General features: G+C 41.9%; 1 protein-coding gene across 2 annotated transcripts in view; it reads left to right on the plus strand.

The window, feature by feature from the left end:
* The window catches only part of LOC123991256 (contactin-associated protein-like 2), a 358,139-nt gene that overhangs the window by 290,163 nt on the left and 47,976 nt on the right, over positions 1-20,000 (plus strand). For both annotated transcript variants that reach the window (XM_046292675.1, XM_046292676.1), the window contains exons 16-18: positions 8,804-8,960; positions 11,446-11,573; positions 15,273-15,443. In XM_046292675.1, coding sequence (XP_046148631.1) covers positions 8,804-8,960; positions 11,446-11,573; positions 15,273-15,443 — 456 coding nt within the window. The remainder of the gene's footprint in view (positions 1-8,803; positions 8,961-11,445; positions 11,574-15,272; positions 15,444-20,000) is intronic.

Raw genomic sequence — 20,000 nt, forward strand, 5'->3', positions numbered from 1 at the left:
CTTCCCGCTCCACCTGCCTCAGTTCCTCCATAAAATGACACATAGAACAGATGGATCATAGGATTTCTCTGAGCGCTTCCTCTATAATGGAACAGAATATGAAATTGCATTCTTCCATTCTATACAATCCCTATTCTATACAGAATGTAACAGCTGGTGCATTGTGTACATCACATAAAGTATAGAACAGTGAAAGGCTGCACTGACCCTGCACTGACCCTCAGGCTAGAGAGAGAGAGAGAGAGAGAGAGAGAGAGAGAGAGAGAGAGAGAGAGAGAGAGAGAGAGAGAGAGAGAGAGAGAGAGAGAGAGAGAGAGAGAGATGCAGAGAGAGAGAGAGAGAGAGAGAGAGAGAGAGAGAGAGAGAGAGAGAGAGAGAGAGAGAGAGAGAGAGAGAGAGAGAGAGAGAGAGAGAGAGAGAGAGAGAGAGAGAGAGATGCAGAGAGGGGGAGAGAGAGAGAGAGAGAGAGAGAGATGCAGAGAGGGGAGAGGAGAGATGCAGAGAGGGATGAAAGGGATGGAGAGAGTGTGTGAGTGGGGGGGTGACTGTAACCTTGGTAACCTCTCCCCATACTTCCAGAGAGACAGTTGTTGATCTGTGAACTCTGGCCGTATTGATTGGGTTGAATTATGTTGTACAACATATTCTGTCCCCCTATCTCTTTCTTTCTTCTGACCCTTTCCACCCTCTTCCTCACCCCTCTCTCCCTCTCATACATTCCCCAATCTCTGACTCTGCCTTCCCCTCTCTCCCTCTCATAAATTCACCAATCTCTGACTCTGCCTTCCCCTCTCTCCCTCTCATACATTCCCCAATCTCTGACTCTGCCTTCCCCTCTCTCCCTCTCATACATTCCCCAATCTCTGACTCTGCCTTCCCCTCTCTCCCTCTCATACATTCCCCAATCTCTGACTCTGCCTTCCCCTCTCTCCCTCTCATACATTCCCCAATCTCTGACTCTGCCTTCCCCTCTCTCCCTCTCACACATTCCCCAATCTCTGACTCTGCCTTCCCCTCTCTCCCTCTCACACATTCCCCAATCTCTGACTCTGCCTTCCCCTCTCTCCCTCTCATACATTCCCCAATCTCTGACTCTTGACTTCCCCTCTCTCCCTCTCACACATTCCTCTCTCTCTCTCTGACTCTGCCTTCCCCTCTCTCCCTCTCACATATTCCTATCTCTCTCTCTGACTCTGCCTTCCCCTCTCTCCCTCTCATACATTCCCCAATCTCTGACTCTGCCTTCCCCTCTCTCCCTCTCATACATTCCCCAATCTCTGACTCTGGCTTCCCCTCTCTCCCTCTCACACATTCCCCAATCTCTGACTCTGCCTTCCCCTCTCTCCCTCTCATACATTCCCCAATCTCTGACTCTTGACTTCCCCTCTCTCCCTCTCACACATTCCTCTCTCTTTCTCTGACTCTGCCTTCCACTCTCTCCCTCTCACACATTCCTATCTCTCTCTCTGACTCTGCCTTCCCCTTTCTCCCTCTCATACATTCCCCAATCTCTGACTCTGCCTTCCCCTCTCTCCCTCTCACACATTCCCCAATCTCTGACTCTGGCTTCCCCTCTCTCCCTCTCACACATTCCCCAATCTCTGACTCTGCCTTCCCCTCTCTCCCTCTCATACATTCCCCAATCTCTGACTCTTGACTTCCCCTCTCTCCCTCTCACACATTCCTCTCTCTCTCTCTGACTCTGCCTTCCCCTCTCTCCCTCTCACACATTCCTCTCTCTCTCTCTGACTCTGCCTTCCCCTCTCTCCCGCTCACACATTCCTCTCTCTTTCTCTGACTCTGCCTTCCCCTCTCTCCCTCTCACACATTCCTCTCTCTCTCTCTGACTCTGCCTTCCCCTCTCTCCCTCTCATACATTCCCCAATCTCTGACTCTGCCTTCCCCTCTCTCCCTCTCACACATTCCTATCTCTCTCTCTGACTCTGCCTTCCCCTCTCTCCCTCTCATACATTCCTATCTCTCTCTCTGACTCTGCCTTCCCCTCTCTCCCTCTCACACATTCTCTCTCTCTCTCTCTCTCTCTCTCTCTCTCTCTCTCTCTCTCTCTCTCTCTCTTTGCCGTCACCTTCATTTAGTTGTTTTGTCCTCCTTTGTAATGATGAGTGTTGAGCATCTCCCTGGCAGGCCTGGTAAACAAGTTAAATGGATGGATGGAGTGAATGAAAAAGTGTTGTAAAAAATGAGACCATCCCCACGAAGCCATTTTGTCATGACATATCTGTCCATCGGCCTTGACCCGGACGCGTACAACACTAAATCTGACTGATTGTCACACACACACGCACACACACACACAGAAATTACCATCCGGTAATGATGATTAGGGTTGTTTATGGTCTCCAGCCCACACTTTGTCATTTACAATGGCTATCAGTGTGTGTGTGTGTGTGTGTGTGTGTGTGTGTGTGTGTGTGTGTGTGTGTGTGTGTGTGTGTGTGTGTGTGTGTGTGTGTGTGTGTGTGTGTGTGTGTGTGTGTGTGTGTGTGTGTGTGTGTGTGTGTGTGTGTGTGTGTGTGTGTGTGTGTGACCAGCATGCTAGTATGCAAGTCCAGACCTTCAACAAGCCACTACCAAGCAAAGAGAGAGAGGGGGAGGGGGTGAGATAGAGGGGGAGATAGAGAGGGGAGGGAGAGAGGGGGTAGGGAGAGACAGAGATGGAAGTAGAGCCAAACTGAAGAGAATAGAGGAAGAGAAAGAACGAGAGATGAGGGGTGGGGGGTTACATAGCAAGGGATTAAGCGGAGCGGGGGAGTATAAACGAGAGAGAGAGAGAGAGAGAGAGAGAGAGGGAGGGGGGAGAGAGAGAGAGAGAGAGAGAGAGAGAGAGAGAGAGAGAGAGAGAGAGAGAGGGAGGGAGGAGAGAGAGAGAGAGAGAGAGAGAGAGAGAGAGAGAGAGAGAGAGAGAGAGAGAGAGAGAGAGAGGGGGGGAGGGAGAGAGGGGGTAGGGAGAGACAGAGATGGAAGTAGAGCCAAACTGAAGAGAATAGAGGAAGAGAAAGAACGAGAGATGAGGGGTGGGGGTTACATAGCAAGGGATTAAGCGGAGCGGGGGAGTATAAACGAGAGAGAGGGGAGGGGGGGGGGAGGGAGAAAGCCAGAGGGGAAAACAGTATTTCTGTCACTAGATAACCCTGTGACTGACAGCTTCATTTCCCTGCCATAGAGATCAAGCCAAGCAATTAGATCCAAAATGGCGTCCGTAGTGCTCCTATCCCAGTCAGGAGGATCATAGCCTTTCAGGGTGTCAGACTGCATTTGTAGGTTATTCAGCCGTAATAGCCTCCATAGTGTTCATATCCCTGTCACTGAGATCATAGCCTTTCACAAAGACAGAGTGTTGCTGCAGGTCATCAGAGCCGTAATAGCAGCCATAATGTTTGTATCCCTGTCGGAGTGGCAGGCCAGTGGAACGTTAATGGTATCTGCACCTTCTCTTCATATACCTGTCAGAGGCAGCAGACCCCAGCCATCAGAACCCTAATGGCGTCTAGAGAAGATTGTTTCCAGCTCATTCAGACACTGTTGTCCTTAACACCAATGACAGCGGGTGGCAACACACACACGTACACACACACACACCCGTACATACACACACACTGTAAAAATTCTCTCTCATCCTGCTCATGTCCCAGTGTATTTCCAGTAGGTAGGTAGCCCATGGGCATGCTGCCTGTATTGATCTGATGTCCCTCGTATATTACTGCAAACACAACTAGCTGGCCTTACACACACATTCACTCTCAATGTGTTGTGTGTGTGTGTGTGTGTGTGTGTGTGTGTGTGTGTGTGTGTGTGTGTGTGTGTGTGTGTGTGTGTGTGTGTGTGTGTGTGCGTGCGTGCGTGCGTGCGTGCGTGCGTGCGTGCGTGCGTGCGTGCGTGCGTGTGTGTGTGTGACCAGCATGCTAGTATGCAAGTCCAGACCTTCAACTAGCCACTACCAAGCAAAGAGAGAGAGGGGGGAGGGAGAGACAGAGATGGAAGTAGAGCCAAACTGAAGAGAATAGAGGAAGTGAAAGAACGAGAGATGAGGGGTGGGGGGGTTACATAGCAATGGATTAAGCGGAGAGGGGGAGTATAAACGAGAGAGAGGGGAGGGGGGGAGAGAGGAGAGAGAGGAGAGAGAGAGAGAGAAAGCCAGAGGGGAAAACAGTATTTCTGTCACTAGATAACCCTGTGACTGACAGCTTCATTTCCCTGCCATAGAGATCAAGCCAAGCAATTAGATCCAAAATGGCGTCTGTCTGGTTCCTATCCCTGTCAGGAGGATCATGCACCTGCAGAGTGCTACTGCAGGTCATCAGAGCCGTAATGTTTGTATCCCTGTTGGAGTGGCAGGACATTGGAACTTTAAAACCTCTTAGTGCACAGATCCCGCTGAAGGGATCAAAATCAACAACATCCGGTGAAGCTGGAGCGCGCCAAATTCAAATGACAAAATTGTAATATTAAACATTCATGAACATACAAGTACCCTACATCATTTAAAAGCTTAACTTCTTGTTAATCCAATCTTGTTGTCAGATTTTAAAAAGGCTTTACGGCGAAAGCATACCATGTGATTATCTGTGGACAGCGCCCCGCATACACCAGCATTAAAAACATTTTCAAAACCAGCAGAGGCGTCACAAAAATCAGAAATAGCGATAAAATAAATGACTTACCTTTGAAGATCTTCCTCTATTTGTAATCCCAAGGGTCCCAGCTACACAACTAAAGGTTGTTTTGTTCCATAAAGTCCTTCTTTATATCCCAAAAAAGTCAGTTTAGTTGGCACGTTTGATTCAGTAATCCACCCGTTCCACTCGTTCAACATGCAGACAAAGGAATCCGAAAATGTACCAATAAACTTCGTCCAAACAAGTCAAACAACATTTCTAATCAATCCTCAGGTACCCTAATATGTAAATAAATGATCAAATTTAAGACGGAATGTAGTATGTTCAATACCGGAGATAAATAATGGGGTGCGCGCCCTCATCCACGTGCTCCACAAGACTACAGTCAAAATGAGAGCCACCTTGAAAAACTACAACTACTAATTCATTTTTCAAAAAGCAAGCCTGAAACCCGTTCTAAAGACTGTTGACATCTAATGGAAGCAATAGGAACTGCAATCTGTGAGTTATTTATTTATATATCCCATATCCAAGCGTTGAAATGGACAGTGACCTCAAAAAAAAAATTCTGGATGGATTTTCCTTGGGTTTTCGCCTACCCTATCAGTTCTGTTATACTCACAGACATTATTTTAACAGTTTTAGAAACTTCAAAGTGTTTTCTATCCAATTATACCAATTATATGCTTATCCTAGCGTCTGGGCCTGAGTAACAGGCAGTTTACTTTGGGCACGTCATTTATCCAAACATCCGAACACTGCCCCCTAGCCCTAAGAGGTTGGTATCTGCACCTGCTCTTCATATACCTGTCAGAGGCAGCAGACCCCAGCCATCAGAACACTAATGGCGTCTAGAGAAGATTGTTTCCAGCTCATTCAGACACTGTTGTCCTTAACCCCAATGACAGCGGGTGGCAACACACACACGTACACACACACACCCATACATACACACACACTGTAAAAATTCTCTCTCATCCTGCTCATGTCCCAGTGTATTTCCAGTAGGTAGGTAGCCCATGGGGCATGCTGCCTGTATTGATCTGATGTCCCTCGTATATTACTGCAAACACACAACTAGCTGGCCTTACACACACATTCACTCTCAATGTGTGTGTGTGTGTGTGTGTGTGTGTGTGTGTGTGTGTGTGTGTGTGTGTGTGTGTGTGTGTGTGTGTGTGTGTGTGTGTGTGTGTGTGTGTGTGTGTGTGTGTGTGTGTGTGTGTGTGTGTGTGTGTGTGTGTGTGTGTGTGTGTGTGTGCGCGTGTGTGTGTGTCTAGCAGACAGATACAGCTTTGTCACGCTAAGTACCGTAGTGGAGCTTCCCAAAGAGGAGCTACACCAGCAGCTGTTATCAATCCACGTCTCTCTTCCCTCTCTTCTTTTCTCCTTTTTTCTCTTACTTCTTCTCCTGTGAAGGATTGAAGTGTTTGCAGGGGGATTTAGCTCTGTGACAAGAGGGAAGGGATGAACACAGCGAGAAAATAGAGGAGAGACAGGCTCTAAACTCTCGTTTTGAAGTTGAATTTGTTAAAAGGCACACTAGGGAGGAGAACAGAGTACTTCTTCACAACCACTCTCTATCTCTCTCACACACACTCTCTCATTTTAAAGGAGGCAATCAGCAGTTGAAACAATAACAAAGTGCCATCCCTGACACTGTTTTGGTAAAAAGCTGAGGGATGAGCTGGAGAAATGTAACCACTCTAAAAGTCATAGATAGCTATGGATGCAAGTACCAAAAATTACAATTGTAACCATGTTTGAGGGTATACAGTGTTTGTTTACATTTTCCCTAGTATACATAGGACAAGCTTATATTTTAGTTTGATGGGGTAAGACAGTTGAACTAAGTGGAATTTATAAGACATATTCTTTAAGAATCAATGGGTAATACATATGGATTTATATTGCCACGTTAATAGTCTAATAGGTGTATAATTTAGTTAGATGTTCTATTCTTTTTATCAAAGGCCTCTAATTATATTGCTCTCAAGAGAAAAAGTTGAAAAGATTGTTTCAAAAATGTTCATTACAAAAGACCTTTAAGGTGATTGATACAAAAGACCCACATTGACTTGAGCACCTGGAAGTGTATATGAGTGAGCATGTACGAATGCACACACACACACACACACACACACACACACACACACACACACACACACACACACACACACACACACACACACACACACACACACACACACACACACACACACACACACGCACACACACACACACACACACACACACACACACACACGCACACACACACGCACACACGCACTCACACACACACACAAACATCACACACACATAGGCACTCACACACACACACACACACACACACACACACACACACACACACACACACACACACACACACACACACACACACACACACACACACACACACACACACACACACACACAAGCACTCACACACAAGCACTCACACACACACACAAACATCACACACACACACACACACACACACACACACACACACACACACACACACACACACACACACACACACACACACACACACACACACACGAACATCCACACACACACACACACACAAGCACTCACACACACACACACAAACATCCACACGCATTCACACACACACACACACAAACACTCACGCACACACACACAAGCACACACACACACACACAAACACTCATTCACACAAGCACACACAAGCAGTCACACACACACACACACACACACACACACACACACACACACACACACACACACACACACACACACACACAACACACACACACACACACACACACAACACACACACACACACACACACACACACACACACACACACACACACACACACACACACACACACACACACACACACACACACAAGCACTCACGCACACACACACAAGCACACACACACACAAACACTCACGCACACACACAAGCACTCACACACTCACTCACTCACTCACACACTCACATACACACACAATCTGCCACACGTACACCCAGTGTTTGATGAGATATTAGAGATATGAGATATGATGAGATATGTTGTTGTCTCACCTAGCTATCTTAACATGAATGCACATACTGTAAGTCGCTCTTGATAATAGCACCTGCTAAATGTCTACAATGTCAAATGTAAATGTTTTACCTACAGATATTATATTACTGTATTTAGTTATTATTTGTAAAAAAATATATATTCATGTCACAAGTGTATCATTTACACAGACGATATTTGTTTCTGGCCATTTTGAGCCTGTAATCGAACCCACAAATGCTGATGCTCCAGATACTCAACAGGTCTAAAGAAGGACAGTTGTATTGCTTCTTTAATCAGGACAACAGTTTTCAACTGTGCTAACATAATTGCAAGGGTTTTCTAATGATCAATTATAAATGATAAACTTGGATTAGCTAACACACACAACGTGCCATTGGAACACAGGAGTGATGGTTGCCAACATTTCTGAAAATGGATATACTCTATAGCATTTTTGAATGAAACTCTGTGCCACTAAGGTGAGACAGAGAGATGTTGTGTGTTTCAGAGATTATCATTGCTTTTGCTTACTCATCTCCTCTCTATACTGTGTCTCGGATTATAATATTCATAGCATTTTATATTTGGGATTTTATCACAACAGAATAGAAGATCTATATCCGTATATTGTGCCCTTTATTAGAAATAAAGAGAATAGCAATCTTCTCCTATCTCATATAGTCTCATATTGTGTGTGTTATTGTGCTGCTCCCAGATATTATGCATATGTTTCTACTCTACAGAGCGAGGCATCTGAATCAAACAATATTACGGCTCTTATTACAGACCAGTGACCCCCCCACCTCATAGACGCACACACATTTAAAGAGACATGAACCAGGCAGCAGACTGGCATTGGGACTGGTTTAGAATCTTAAAAAGTGTGTGTGTGTGTGTGTGTGTGTGTGTGTGTGTGTGTGTGTGTGTGTGTGTGTGTGTGTGTGTGTGTGTGTGTGTGTGTGTGTGTGTGTGTGTGTGTGTGTGTGTGTGTGTGTGTGTGTGTGTGTGTGTGTGTGTGTGTGTGTGTGTGTGTGTGTGTGTGTGTGTGTGTGTGTGTGTGTGTGTCTTATACTAATATCTCCTGTGTGTGTCTGTGTCTCTCTAGATGGGACCCCCTACACATGGTGGGTGGGTAGGAGCAGTGAGAAACATTTCTACTGGGGAGGATCAGGGCCAGGGATACAGAAGTGTTCCTGTGGTATTGACAGGAACTGCACTGACCCCAAATATGACTGTAACTGTGACGCTGACCACAAACAATGGTGAGTACAGGGGTTGCCGTGGAATGGGGGTACTGTGTGAGTACAGGGGTTGCTGTGGAATGGGGGTACTGTGTGTGTGTTTATTTTTATTTAACCTTCCAGGGCAGTCTCATTGAGATAAAATCTATTTTTCAAGAGAGACCTGGTCCAACCAAGACAGCAGCGGAGGGGACAATGTTTTGAGACAAATATCAGACATACTGTGTGTGTGTGTGTCAAGTCACGTTATCGTAACTTGACTTTAACATTCATCTGAAGACTGTTATTTATCAAATTACCTAACTATGTTTAATTGTTGCCCGATTAAATAAATCATGTAACAATTAACTTGTTAGGATCTGGGGCACCACGAGTGAGGTTCTTTAAAGAGCTACCATCTCCCTAATTAAACTCTAAAAGGTCTTTACCTATCACATCTATAAACAGTCAACTTCTTAATCATAACCTCGTATCATATCATCATTCTGAACAGTCGTAACCTCCTTGCATCTGCAAAAACCAGAGCCTTACTTATGATTCAGTGCTAAACAAATTGGTTTAATTATTTATTTACTAGCTAATTACATGAGAACACAGAATAAACATACATACTCTGCACCGGTTATTGACTGTAGACTTAATACACTGAAAACAGGTCCCTAGCGGAATGACAACAACATGGCTGCTTGTTAAAGAAGAGATGGAGATAGAGAGAGAGAGGGACAGAAACACTTAACATTGGGACATTCAGAAACTACTTTCACCTACAGTAACCATATACTTTGCACACGAAGAAATCATGTATGTTCTTACGCGAAATGCCTGGGTTCGCTGGGGATCTCTCGATGAACAGGGCAGCCTTGGAAAAGGGGGTTGGGCCTTTTCACAGCACGCTTGTAAGGCTCTGATTGTCTGAAATTTTTCTTGAAGATGCTTCTTTGAAGATAATCTAGCCAGATGGTTCCCAAGTGGGGTGATGGTCCTACTTAAATTTGCTTTCAAAAATACTTTACTTATTACAGCTAATCAGCCATTCCAGTGATTGTCTGAGAGGTGAGTTTAATTTCTTCACCTCGTGTTAAGATTGAAAGTTCAAACTATTTTAAACGTGTAGCTGCCGCTTCAAGCATTTCTGGTCCAATGTGTTTTTTCTTAACCCATCATTTATACGTTTTGGTGGAAAGGGGCAGTTCTGGCAGGCTGGCACGCTCCTTGACCTCACTCCGGGCGGTAACTACTCACTGTGCAAAGTTTATGGCTTCTCAAATCACATCCCTCTCTTAACAAAAACACTTTCATATTTTATTCATATTACATGCCCAACGCATAGTATGGAAACTTCATATACTGTATGTAGTGGGTATACTTTCCAAGTTACAATATTTCCTTTATCACATTTTTAACGACATCACAAAATAACCAACATGAGGACGTTAGTGTTCAAAAGATCGCCTCTGACCATTCCCTACGTTCAATGTTAGAAATATTGTTCCAGTAGTTGCTTTTGAACGTGTTGGAGTTTCAGCCAGAAAAAGGTCTATTGAGCCAAAGCACGTTCCTTTAGTGAATTTGGAGAGTGCAGGCCTGGATCTCCTCTCTATTTACAACAGGATGTGAGTTGTTAATCCCCACTAGTTATTTCCTTCCACCTCTACGGTTGAGAGGGGGTCTGATAGAAGTTATTCATTGCAAACCTGATCTGACCTATTTGGATTCTCGTGGACAGTCATGACAACCAGAAGTCCCCACAAGACTGTGTGTGTGTGTGATATAAATATTACACATAGAAACAACAAGGTTAGTGTATAAAAGTCTCTGTGTTGAAGCAGTGAGCGATGTCCCCCCCCTCCTCCAATAATAACAAAACATTGTGTTTCTGAACCCTTTAAAACACCTGATGGATGTTCTCATTAGAATAATGTATGGCTGCTAGTTACTCTTTCTCTTTCTCCTTCTGTCCTTTTCTGAATTACCCTCTCCTTCTCTCTTCTCTTCTTCTGTCTCTCTTCCTCCCCCTCCCTCTCCTACTCTCCCCATTTGCTTCACAACACCCTCTCTCTCTCTTTCTTTCTCTTTCTCCTTCTCTTGTTACGATAACTGATGAGTGTTATTCTCTCTCTCCCTCTTTCCATTAATATTGTGTGTATTAATGTTTTTTTCTCCGGTTGAGTGAGTATGTGATCTATAGTACACACATCTCTATTTCCCCTCATTACACATAGAGTTGGCATGACACACACACACACTTGGCTCCCATCGTGTCCTCCATATATTAGTTATCATAAAAGGCAGAGAACAACAAGCAGATAATAAGGACAAATACAGGCTGCTTCAGAACAAAGACCATTTATTTAAAACGTTAACGCTTTACAAGTTTACCCTCTCTCTCTCTCCCTTTTCTTCATTCCATAACATTTGTTATATTTCTGCAAGATTAATATTATAGAAAAATACTATCTCCTCCTTTTCCTCTCTTCCTTCATCTGTTCTTTCTTCTCCTCCCCAGGAGAGAGGACAGTGGTCTGTTGGTATATAAGGACCATTTGCCAGTCAGTCAGGTTGCTGTGGGTGACACCAACAGGCTGGGTTCAGAGGCAAAGCTCACAGTCGGGCCGCTCCGTTGTCAAGGAGACCGTGAGTTCCGCCCATGAAGCTGTTATTTGTTTTTTTCAGTCACTTTGGTGCAATTTTCAAAAGTATGTGGTACATTTTCAAAATGCTTAGTACAAAACTCAAAACAGATCAGAAAAAAACGCAATTGTTTCAAAACTCTAAGCATATTTTCAAATGATTAAGTATAACACACTAAATCATAGTCCATTTTTCAACAAACTTTTTCAGTGTTTCATCTAGAAATACATGTTTCACAATGCAATACTGTATACAGTGCTTTTGGAAAGTATTCAGACCCCTTGACTTTTTCCACATTTTGTAACGTTACAGCCTTATTTTAAAATGTAATAAAAAAAGAATTTCCTCATCAATCTACACACAATACCCCATAATGACAGATTGGTGGAGTGATGCAGAGATTATTGTCCTTCTGGAATGTTTCCCATCTCCAAAGAGGAACTTTTTGTAAACATCAAGACTCTTCCAAGAGCTGGCTGCCCGGCCAAACTTATCAATCGAGGGTGTGACCAAGAACCCGATGGTAACTCTGACAGAGCTCCAAACTTCTTCCATTTAAGAATTATGGCGGCCACTGTGTTCTTGGGGACATTCAATGCTACAGAAATCCTGTCTTGGAGCTCTCTACGGACAATTCCTTCGACCTCATGGCTTGGTTTTTTCTCTGACATGCAATGTCAACTGTGGGACCTTATATAGACGTGTGTGCCTTTCCAAATCATGTCCAATCAATTGAATTTACCACAGGTGGATTCCATTCAAGGATGATCCATTGATCAAGGATGATCAATGGAGACAGGATGCACCTGAGCTTAATTTCATGTCTCATAGAAAAGGGTCTGAATACTTATGAAAATAAGGTATTTCTTCGATTGCTGAGGAAAATATTTTATTTAATCCATTTTAGAGTAAGGCTGTAATGTAACAACATTTGAAAAAGGTCAAGGTGTCTGAATACTTTCCAGAAGCACTGTGTGCGTGGGTGTGTGGGTGTAAGGGTGGGTGTGTGGGTGTGTGGGTGTAAGGGTGGGTGTGTACGCGCTCATACACACCCGCGCCCACATACTCAATTCAACTTGTGTCTTTTGTGTCAATCACCTTAAGGGTCTTTTGTCAACTTTTGAACTTTTTCCCTACAGAGTAATACAATTAGAGGCCTTTCATAAAAGGAATAGAAAATCAAACTCAATTATGCACACTTAAAAGGAGAGAGGAACAGAAGAATGAAGGAAAGGAAGGATAAATCGTTTCTGACCCTTTCGAACTATATCATTACCATGTCCACATGATGTAGGGACAAAGGACCCGACCCTCAGTCATAGCTGGAAGAGTTTGTGTGTGGGTGTGTGCAGGACCCAGCCCTCTCATTAGGCAAGATTATGGGTCTCCTTATGGCGGGAGATCGACGAGGGCGGCATTTTCTGAGCTAAACAGACCAAGGCGGTACCTCCAACAGCACATAATACCTCACATAATTAATTCTGGCCAAAAACAATGTCAATTTCTCTCAAACAGTGGCATATGGGCTTTTTAGGTGAGTGCTGATGCCGCCCTATGATAAGCAGTGCCTACTTTGTCAATGGCAGGGACTCAAAATAATGATCTTGTCCTTTCCCAGCGTGCCTCTCCAGGGTGCTGTTGGAGAGACACATCTCTGCAGCGCTCCACCAATGTTACGTCAAAAAAAGAATCTAACATAAATCATGTAGCAGATCTAGGATATGGTAGAAAGAGTATGTGGCCTTTTCTGTAGGCTACAGACTGGAGATAAAATGGATGACAATGTCATGTGACAGATATTTTTTACATCATGTAGGTTTCTCCGATGAAATATCCTAACCCAAATGGCGTCCATTCAAGTAAAAATGCACAGACCGATGCTGACGCTAATTGGACATCTAGTTTGGTTCAGATTTTGTCAGGTCTGGACCAGCCTTGATTTGGCACAAACATAGACGTCTATAAATGACCTACTTTAAACTTTCCTTCAGAACCGAAAATGTACCTGATTTCAAAGCCTGGAAAATATGTATTTTTGTCTTTGATTCAGAACCAATATTGAACGTAACTTCAACATCTGGAAAAATATTAATTTTAGACGCCTTACAATGTCATTTTGCTTACTTGGACTGTTCTTGTAAGAACTTGTCTCGCGTAGGGTCGGCTGAACAGCCAGGACAGGCCCTGTGTGTGTGTGTGTGTGTGTGTGTGTGTGTGTGTGTGTGTGTGTGTGTGTGTGTGTGTGTGTGTGTGTGTGTGTGTGTGTGTGTGTGTGTGTGTGTGTGTGTGTGTGTGTGTGTGTGTGTGTGTGTGTGTGTGTGTGTGTGTGTGTGTGTGTGTGTGTGTGTGTGTGTGTGTGTGTGTGTGTGTGTCTTGCATCGGGTCCCAAGTTAACCCTTTTCTGTAGCCGTGTCTGCCTCTGGGTAATCGTAATTAAATAGCAAAGACTTCAAATAATAAAACGGGCCCAGTAGGTGGCAAGTGTGCGTGTGTGTGTGTGTTTGCGCGTACTTATGCTTGTGCGCGCGGCTTCTGGGGCAGTGCGATAAGCTCTCCTCTGTAAAAAGCACTGGACTCCTCCTCTTGCCAAGCATCACATCCCGTCCCAGAGCAGAGAGGCTTAAAGAGAGCGGGGGAAACAGAGAGGGATAGAGGGAAAGAGAGAAAGAGATTAAAAAAGAGGGGGAGAGAGACAGAGAAGGGGTGAGGGAGGGGCAGATGTAATGTTATTCAGGGCATGGCTGGAAGTGACAGATTTATCTGCCATCCCACACACACACACACACACACACACACACACACACACACCTACAAATAACCACACAGTCTCGTCAGTGTCTCTGTGTGAATGAAGTCTTTAGATTGAAGTTTCACACAGATCTCACTGAACAGATAACGACATACAATACTTGCTACATCCCTCTTTCTCTCTCTCTCTTTCTTTCTCTCTATCTCTCTCACACTACCTCTCTTTGTCATCTTCCCCCTCCTCCTGCCAGAATGATGTAGAGAGAGAGAAGGAGAGGGAAAGAAAGAGAAAGAGGGAGGGAGAAAGAAAGACAAAGACAATGCAAAGCTGAATTCCATGCCATGAGCTTTTGTTCCTCCCAAGGTCATCTGACATTTTATTTTTCTCCTCTCCTTTTCCCCTGTTTCCCCTCCTTCTCCCCTGTTTCCCCTTCTTTTTCCCTGTTTCCCCTCCTAATCCCCTGTTTCCCCTCCTTTTCCCCTGTTTCCCCTCCTTCTCCCCTGTGTTTCCCCTTCTTTTCCCCTGTTTCCCCTCCTTTTCCCCTGTTTCCCCTCCTTCTCCCCTGTTTCCCCTTTTTTTCCCCTGTTTCCCCTCCTTTTCCCCTATTTCCCCTCCTTCTCCCCTGTGTTTCCCCTTCTTTTCCCCTGTTTCCTCTCCTTTTCCCCTGTGTTTCCCCTTCTTCTCCCCTTTTTCCCCTCCTTTCCCCCTGTTTCCCCTCCTTCTCCCCTGTTTCCCCTCCTTCTCCCCTGTTTCCCCTCCTTCTCCCCTGTTTCCCCTCCTTCTCCCCTGTTTCCCCTCCTTCTCCCCTGTTTCCCCTCCTTTTCCCCTGTTTCCCCTCCTTCTCCCCTGTTTCCCCTCCTTCTCCCCTGTGTTTCCCCTTCTTTTCCCCTGTTTCCCCTCCTTTTCCCCTGTTTCCCCTCCTTTTCCCCTGCATTTCCCCTCCTTTTTCCCAGGTAACTACTGGAACGCAGCATCATTCACCACGCCCTCCTCCTACTTGCATTTCTCCACTTTCCAGGGAGAGACCAGCGCTGATATCTCCTTCTACTTCAAGACCAGCGCTCCCTACGGGGTGTTCCTGGAAAACCTCGGCAACACAGACTTCATACGCCTCGAACTGAAATGTAAGTGCCATTCTTTAGTTCTGTGGCTTCTTCTGTTTTTACACTCCTTTCATTGGCCTCTCTGGCTTGTTCTCTCTCTCTCTTTCATCTTTTTCAATTACTCTCTTCAACCCTACTTTCTTTATTGCACTGTATTAGAACACTGTATTAGAACACTATTAGAACACTGTATTAGAACACTGTATTAGAACACTGTATTAGAACACTATTAGAACACTGTATTAGAACACTGTATTAGAACACTGTATTAGAGTACTGTATTAGAACACTGTATTAGAACACTGTATTAGAACACTGTATTAGAACATTGTATTAGAACACTGTATTAGAACACTGTATTAGAACACTATTAGAACACTGTATTAGAACACTATATTAGAACACTGTATTAGAACACTGTATTAGAACACTGTATTCGAACACTGTATTAGAACATTGTATTAGAACACTGTAGTATAACACTGTATTAGAACACTATTAGAACACTGTATTCGAACACTGTATTCGAACACTATTAGAACACTGTATTAGAACACTGTATTAGAACACTGTATTCGAACACTGTATTCGAACACTATTAGAACACTGTATTAGAACACTGTATTAGAACATTGTATTAGAACACTGTATTAGAACACTGTATTCGAACACTATTAGAACACTGTATTAGAACACTGTATTAGAACACTGTATTAGAACACTGTATTAGAACACTATTAGAACACTGTATTAGAACACTGTATTAGAACACTGTATTAGAACACTATTAGAACACTGTATTAGAACACTGTATTAGAACATTTTATTAGAACACTGTATTCGAACACTGTATTCAAACACTGTATTCGAACACTATTAGAACACTGTATTAGAACACTGTATTAGAACACTATTAGAACATTTTATTAGAACACTGTATTCGAACACTGTATTCGAACACTATTAGAACACTGTATTAGAACACTGTATTAGAACATTGTATTAGAACACTGTATTAGAACACTGTATTAGAACAGTGTATTAGAACAGTGTATTAGAACACTGTATTAGAACACTGTTTTAGAACATTTTATTAGAACACTGTATTCGAACACTGTATTCGAACACTATTAGAACACTGTATTAGAACACTGTATTAGAACACTGTATTAGAACACTGTATTAGAACACTGTATTAGAACACTATTAGAACACTGTATTAGAACACTGTATTAGAACACTGTATTAGAACACTGTATTAGAACATTTGTATTAGAACACTGTATTAGAACACTGTATTAGAACACTGTATTAGAACACTGTATTAGAACACTGTATTAGAACACTGTATTAGAACACTGTATTATTAGAACACTGTATTAGAACACTGTATTAGAACACTGTATTAGAACACTGTATTAGAACACTGTATTAGAACATTGTATTAGAACACTGTATTAGAACATTTTATTAGAACACTGTATTCGAACACTGTATTCGAACACTATTAGAACACTGTATTAGAACACTGTATTAGAACACTGTATTAGAACACTATTAGAACACTGTATTAGAACACTGTATTAGAACATTTTATTAGAACACTGTATTCGAACACTGTATTCGAACACTATTAGAACACTGTATTAGAACACTGTATTAGAACATTGTATTAGAACACTGTATTAGAACACTGTATTCGAACACTATTAGAACACTGTATTAGAACACTGTATTAGAACATTGTATTAGAACACTGTATTAGAACACTGTATTCGAACACTATTAGAACACTGTATTAGAACACTATTAGAACACTGTATTAGAACACTGTATTAGAACATTGTATTAGAACACTGTATTAGAACCCTGTATTAGAACACTATTAGAACACTGTATTAGAACACTGTATTAGAACATTTTATTAGAACACTGTATTCGAACACTGTATTCGAACACTGTATTCGAACACTATTAGAACACTGTATTAGAACACTGTATTAGAACACAGTATTAGAACACTGTATTAGAACACTGTATTAGAAAACTGTATTCGAACACTGTATTCGAACACTATTAGAACACTGTATTAGAACACAATTAGAACACTGTATTAGAACACAATTAGAACACTGTATTAGAACACTGTATTAGAACACTGTATTAGAACACTGTATTAGAACACTGTATTAGAACATTGTATTAGAACACTGTATTAGAACACTGTATTCGAACACTATTAGAACACTGTATTAGAACACTGTATTAGAACACTGTATTCGAACACTGTATTCAAACACTATTAGAACACTGTATTAGAACACTATTAGAACACTGTATTAGAACACTGTATTAGAACACTGTATTAGAACACTATTAGAACACTGTATTAGAACACTGTATTAGAACATTTTATTAGAACACTGTATTCGAACACAATTAGAACACTGTATTAGAACACAATTAGAACACTGTATTAGAACACAATTAGAACACTGTATTAGAACACTGTATTAGAACACTGTATTAGAACACTGTATTAGAACACTGTATTAGAACATTGTATTAGAACACTGTATTAGAACACTGTATTCAAACACTATTAGAACACTGTATTAGAACACTATTAGAACACTGTATTAGAACACTGTATTAGAACACTGTATTAGAACACTATTAGAACACTGTATTAGAACACTGTATTAGAACATTTTATTAGAACACTGTATTCGAACACTGTATTCGAACACTGTATTCGAACACTATTAGAACACTGTATTAGAACACTGTATTAGAACACTATTAGAACACTGTATTAGAACACTGTATTAGAACATTTTATTAGAACACTGTATTCGAACACTGTATTCGAACACTATTAGAACACTGTATTAGAACACTGTATTAGAACATTGTATTAGAACACTGTATTAGAACACTGTATTCGAACACTATTAGAACACTGTATTAGAACACTGTATTAGAACACTGTATTAGAACATTGTATTAGAACACTGTATTAGAACACTATTAGAACACTGTATTAGAACACTATTAGAACACTGTATTAGAACACTGTATTAGAACATTGTATTAGAACACTGTATTAGAACACTGTATTAGAACACTATTAGAACACTGTATTAGAACACTGTATTAGAACATTTTATTAGAACACTGTATTCGAACACTGTATTCGAACACTGTATTAGAACCCTCTATTAGAACATTGTATTAGAACACTGTATTAGAACACAATTAGAACACTGTATTAGAACACAATTAGAACACTGTATTAGAACACTGTATTAGAACACTGTATTAGAACACAATTAGAACACTGTATTAGAACACTGTATTAGAACACAATTAGAACACTGTATTAGAACACTGTATTAGAACACTGTATTAGAACACAATTAGAACACTGTATTAGAACACTGTATTAGAACACAATTAGAACACTGTATTAGAACACTGTATTAGAACACAATTAGAACACTGTATTAGAACACTATTAGAACACTGTATTAGAACATTGTATTAGAACACTGTATTAGAACACAATTAGAACACTGTATTAGAACACTGTATTAGAACAGTGATGAAAAACTCTGACATTTCTGTTCAGACTTTAAAACTTTTCCCTGACTGCTTCCCTCTCAATTCTCAAATCAAGTCAAATCACACCTTATTTGTCACATGTGCCCGAATACAGCAAGTTCTTTTGAAATGCTTATTTACAAGCCCTTAACCAACAGTGCATTTCAAGAAGAGTTAAGAAAATATTTACCAAATAAACTAAAGTAAAAATGAATCAAAGGTAACACAGTAACATAACAATACCGAGGCTATATACAGGGGTTACCGATACTGTTTCACTCTATATGGGTCTAAAGCCATGATTGACATGCCATGTGCTTTATGTGACTATACTTGAATGCCTGAAATGAAATGTCTAATTGGGCATTCAATCATATTCAGATTGAGAATGTTAAATTCAAGGGAATCAAATTTAGCCACGGTTCTTTTATGATGAGATGGCTATTTAACCATACTGCCCTACATAGGCAAAACACAGTCATTTATTTGGCTGAATTATCTGTATTTTTCTGTTTAGACAGACAGCAATTTCTGATACTCCATTGTATATTTTGATCAACTCGTTTGTTCTTGGGTCAGGAAAGTAAATACCACATTAATCAGATAATATACCTGGCCATTAAAACAAATGTTTTTTTACCAAATTCGTAGTTCCTGCGTTTTGCCATTGTCGGGCAGCATAGTGGCTGTCAATTTGATGATGGATGACAAATTACATTTCTGCAGATTTCAAAGAGCTTTAGGTTTAATGGGGGTAATTCACCTCATCCACTCACAATTTTGTGGCAGAGTGTTTAGTAGTGATGTATAACATCCACCTTGAGGGGAAAATGTCAGACATCTTGGCTTACTACTAATATATAACACCTACTTAGGACACACCCACACCTCCTCCAGCTGCCATCTCTCTCTCTCCCTTTGTCATTAATTCTCTCTCAATTCAATTCAATTCAAGGGCTTTATTGGCATGGGAAA

The sequence above is a fragment of the Oncorhynchus gorbuscha genome, linkage group LG12, assembly GCF_021184085.1.
Source record: "Oncorhynchus gorbuscha isolate QuinsamMale2020 ecotype Even-year linkage group LG12, OgorEven_v1.0, whole genome shotgun sequence".
NCBI lineage: Eukaryota > Metazoa > Chordata > Actinopteri > Salmoniformes > Salmonidae > Oncorhynchus > Oncorhynchus gorbuscha.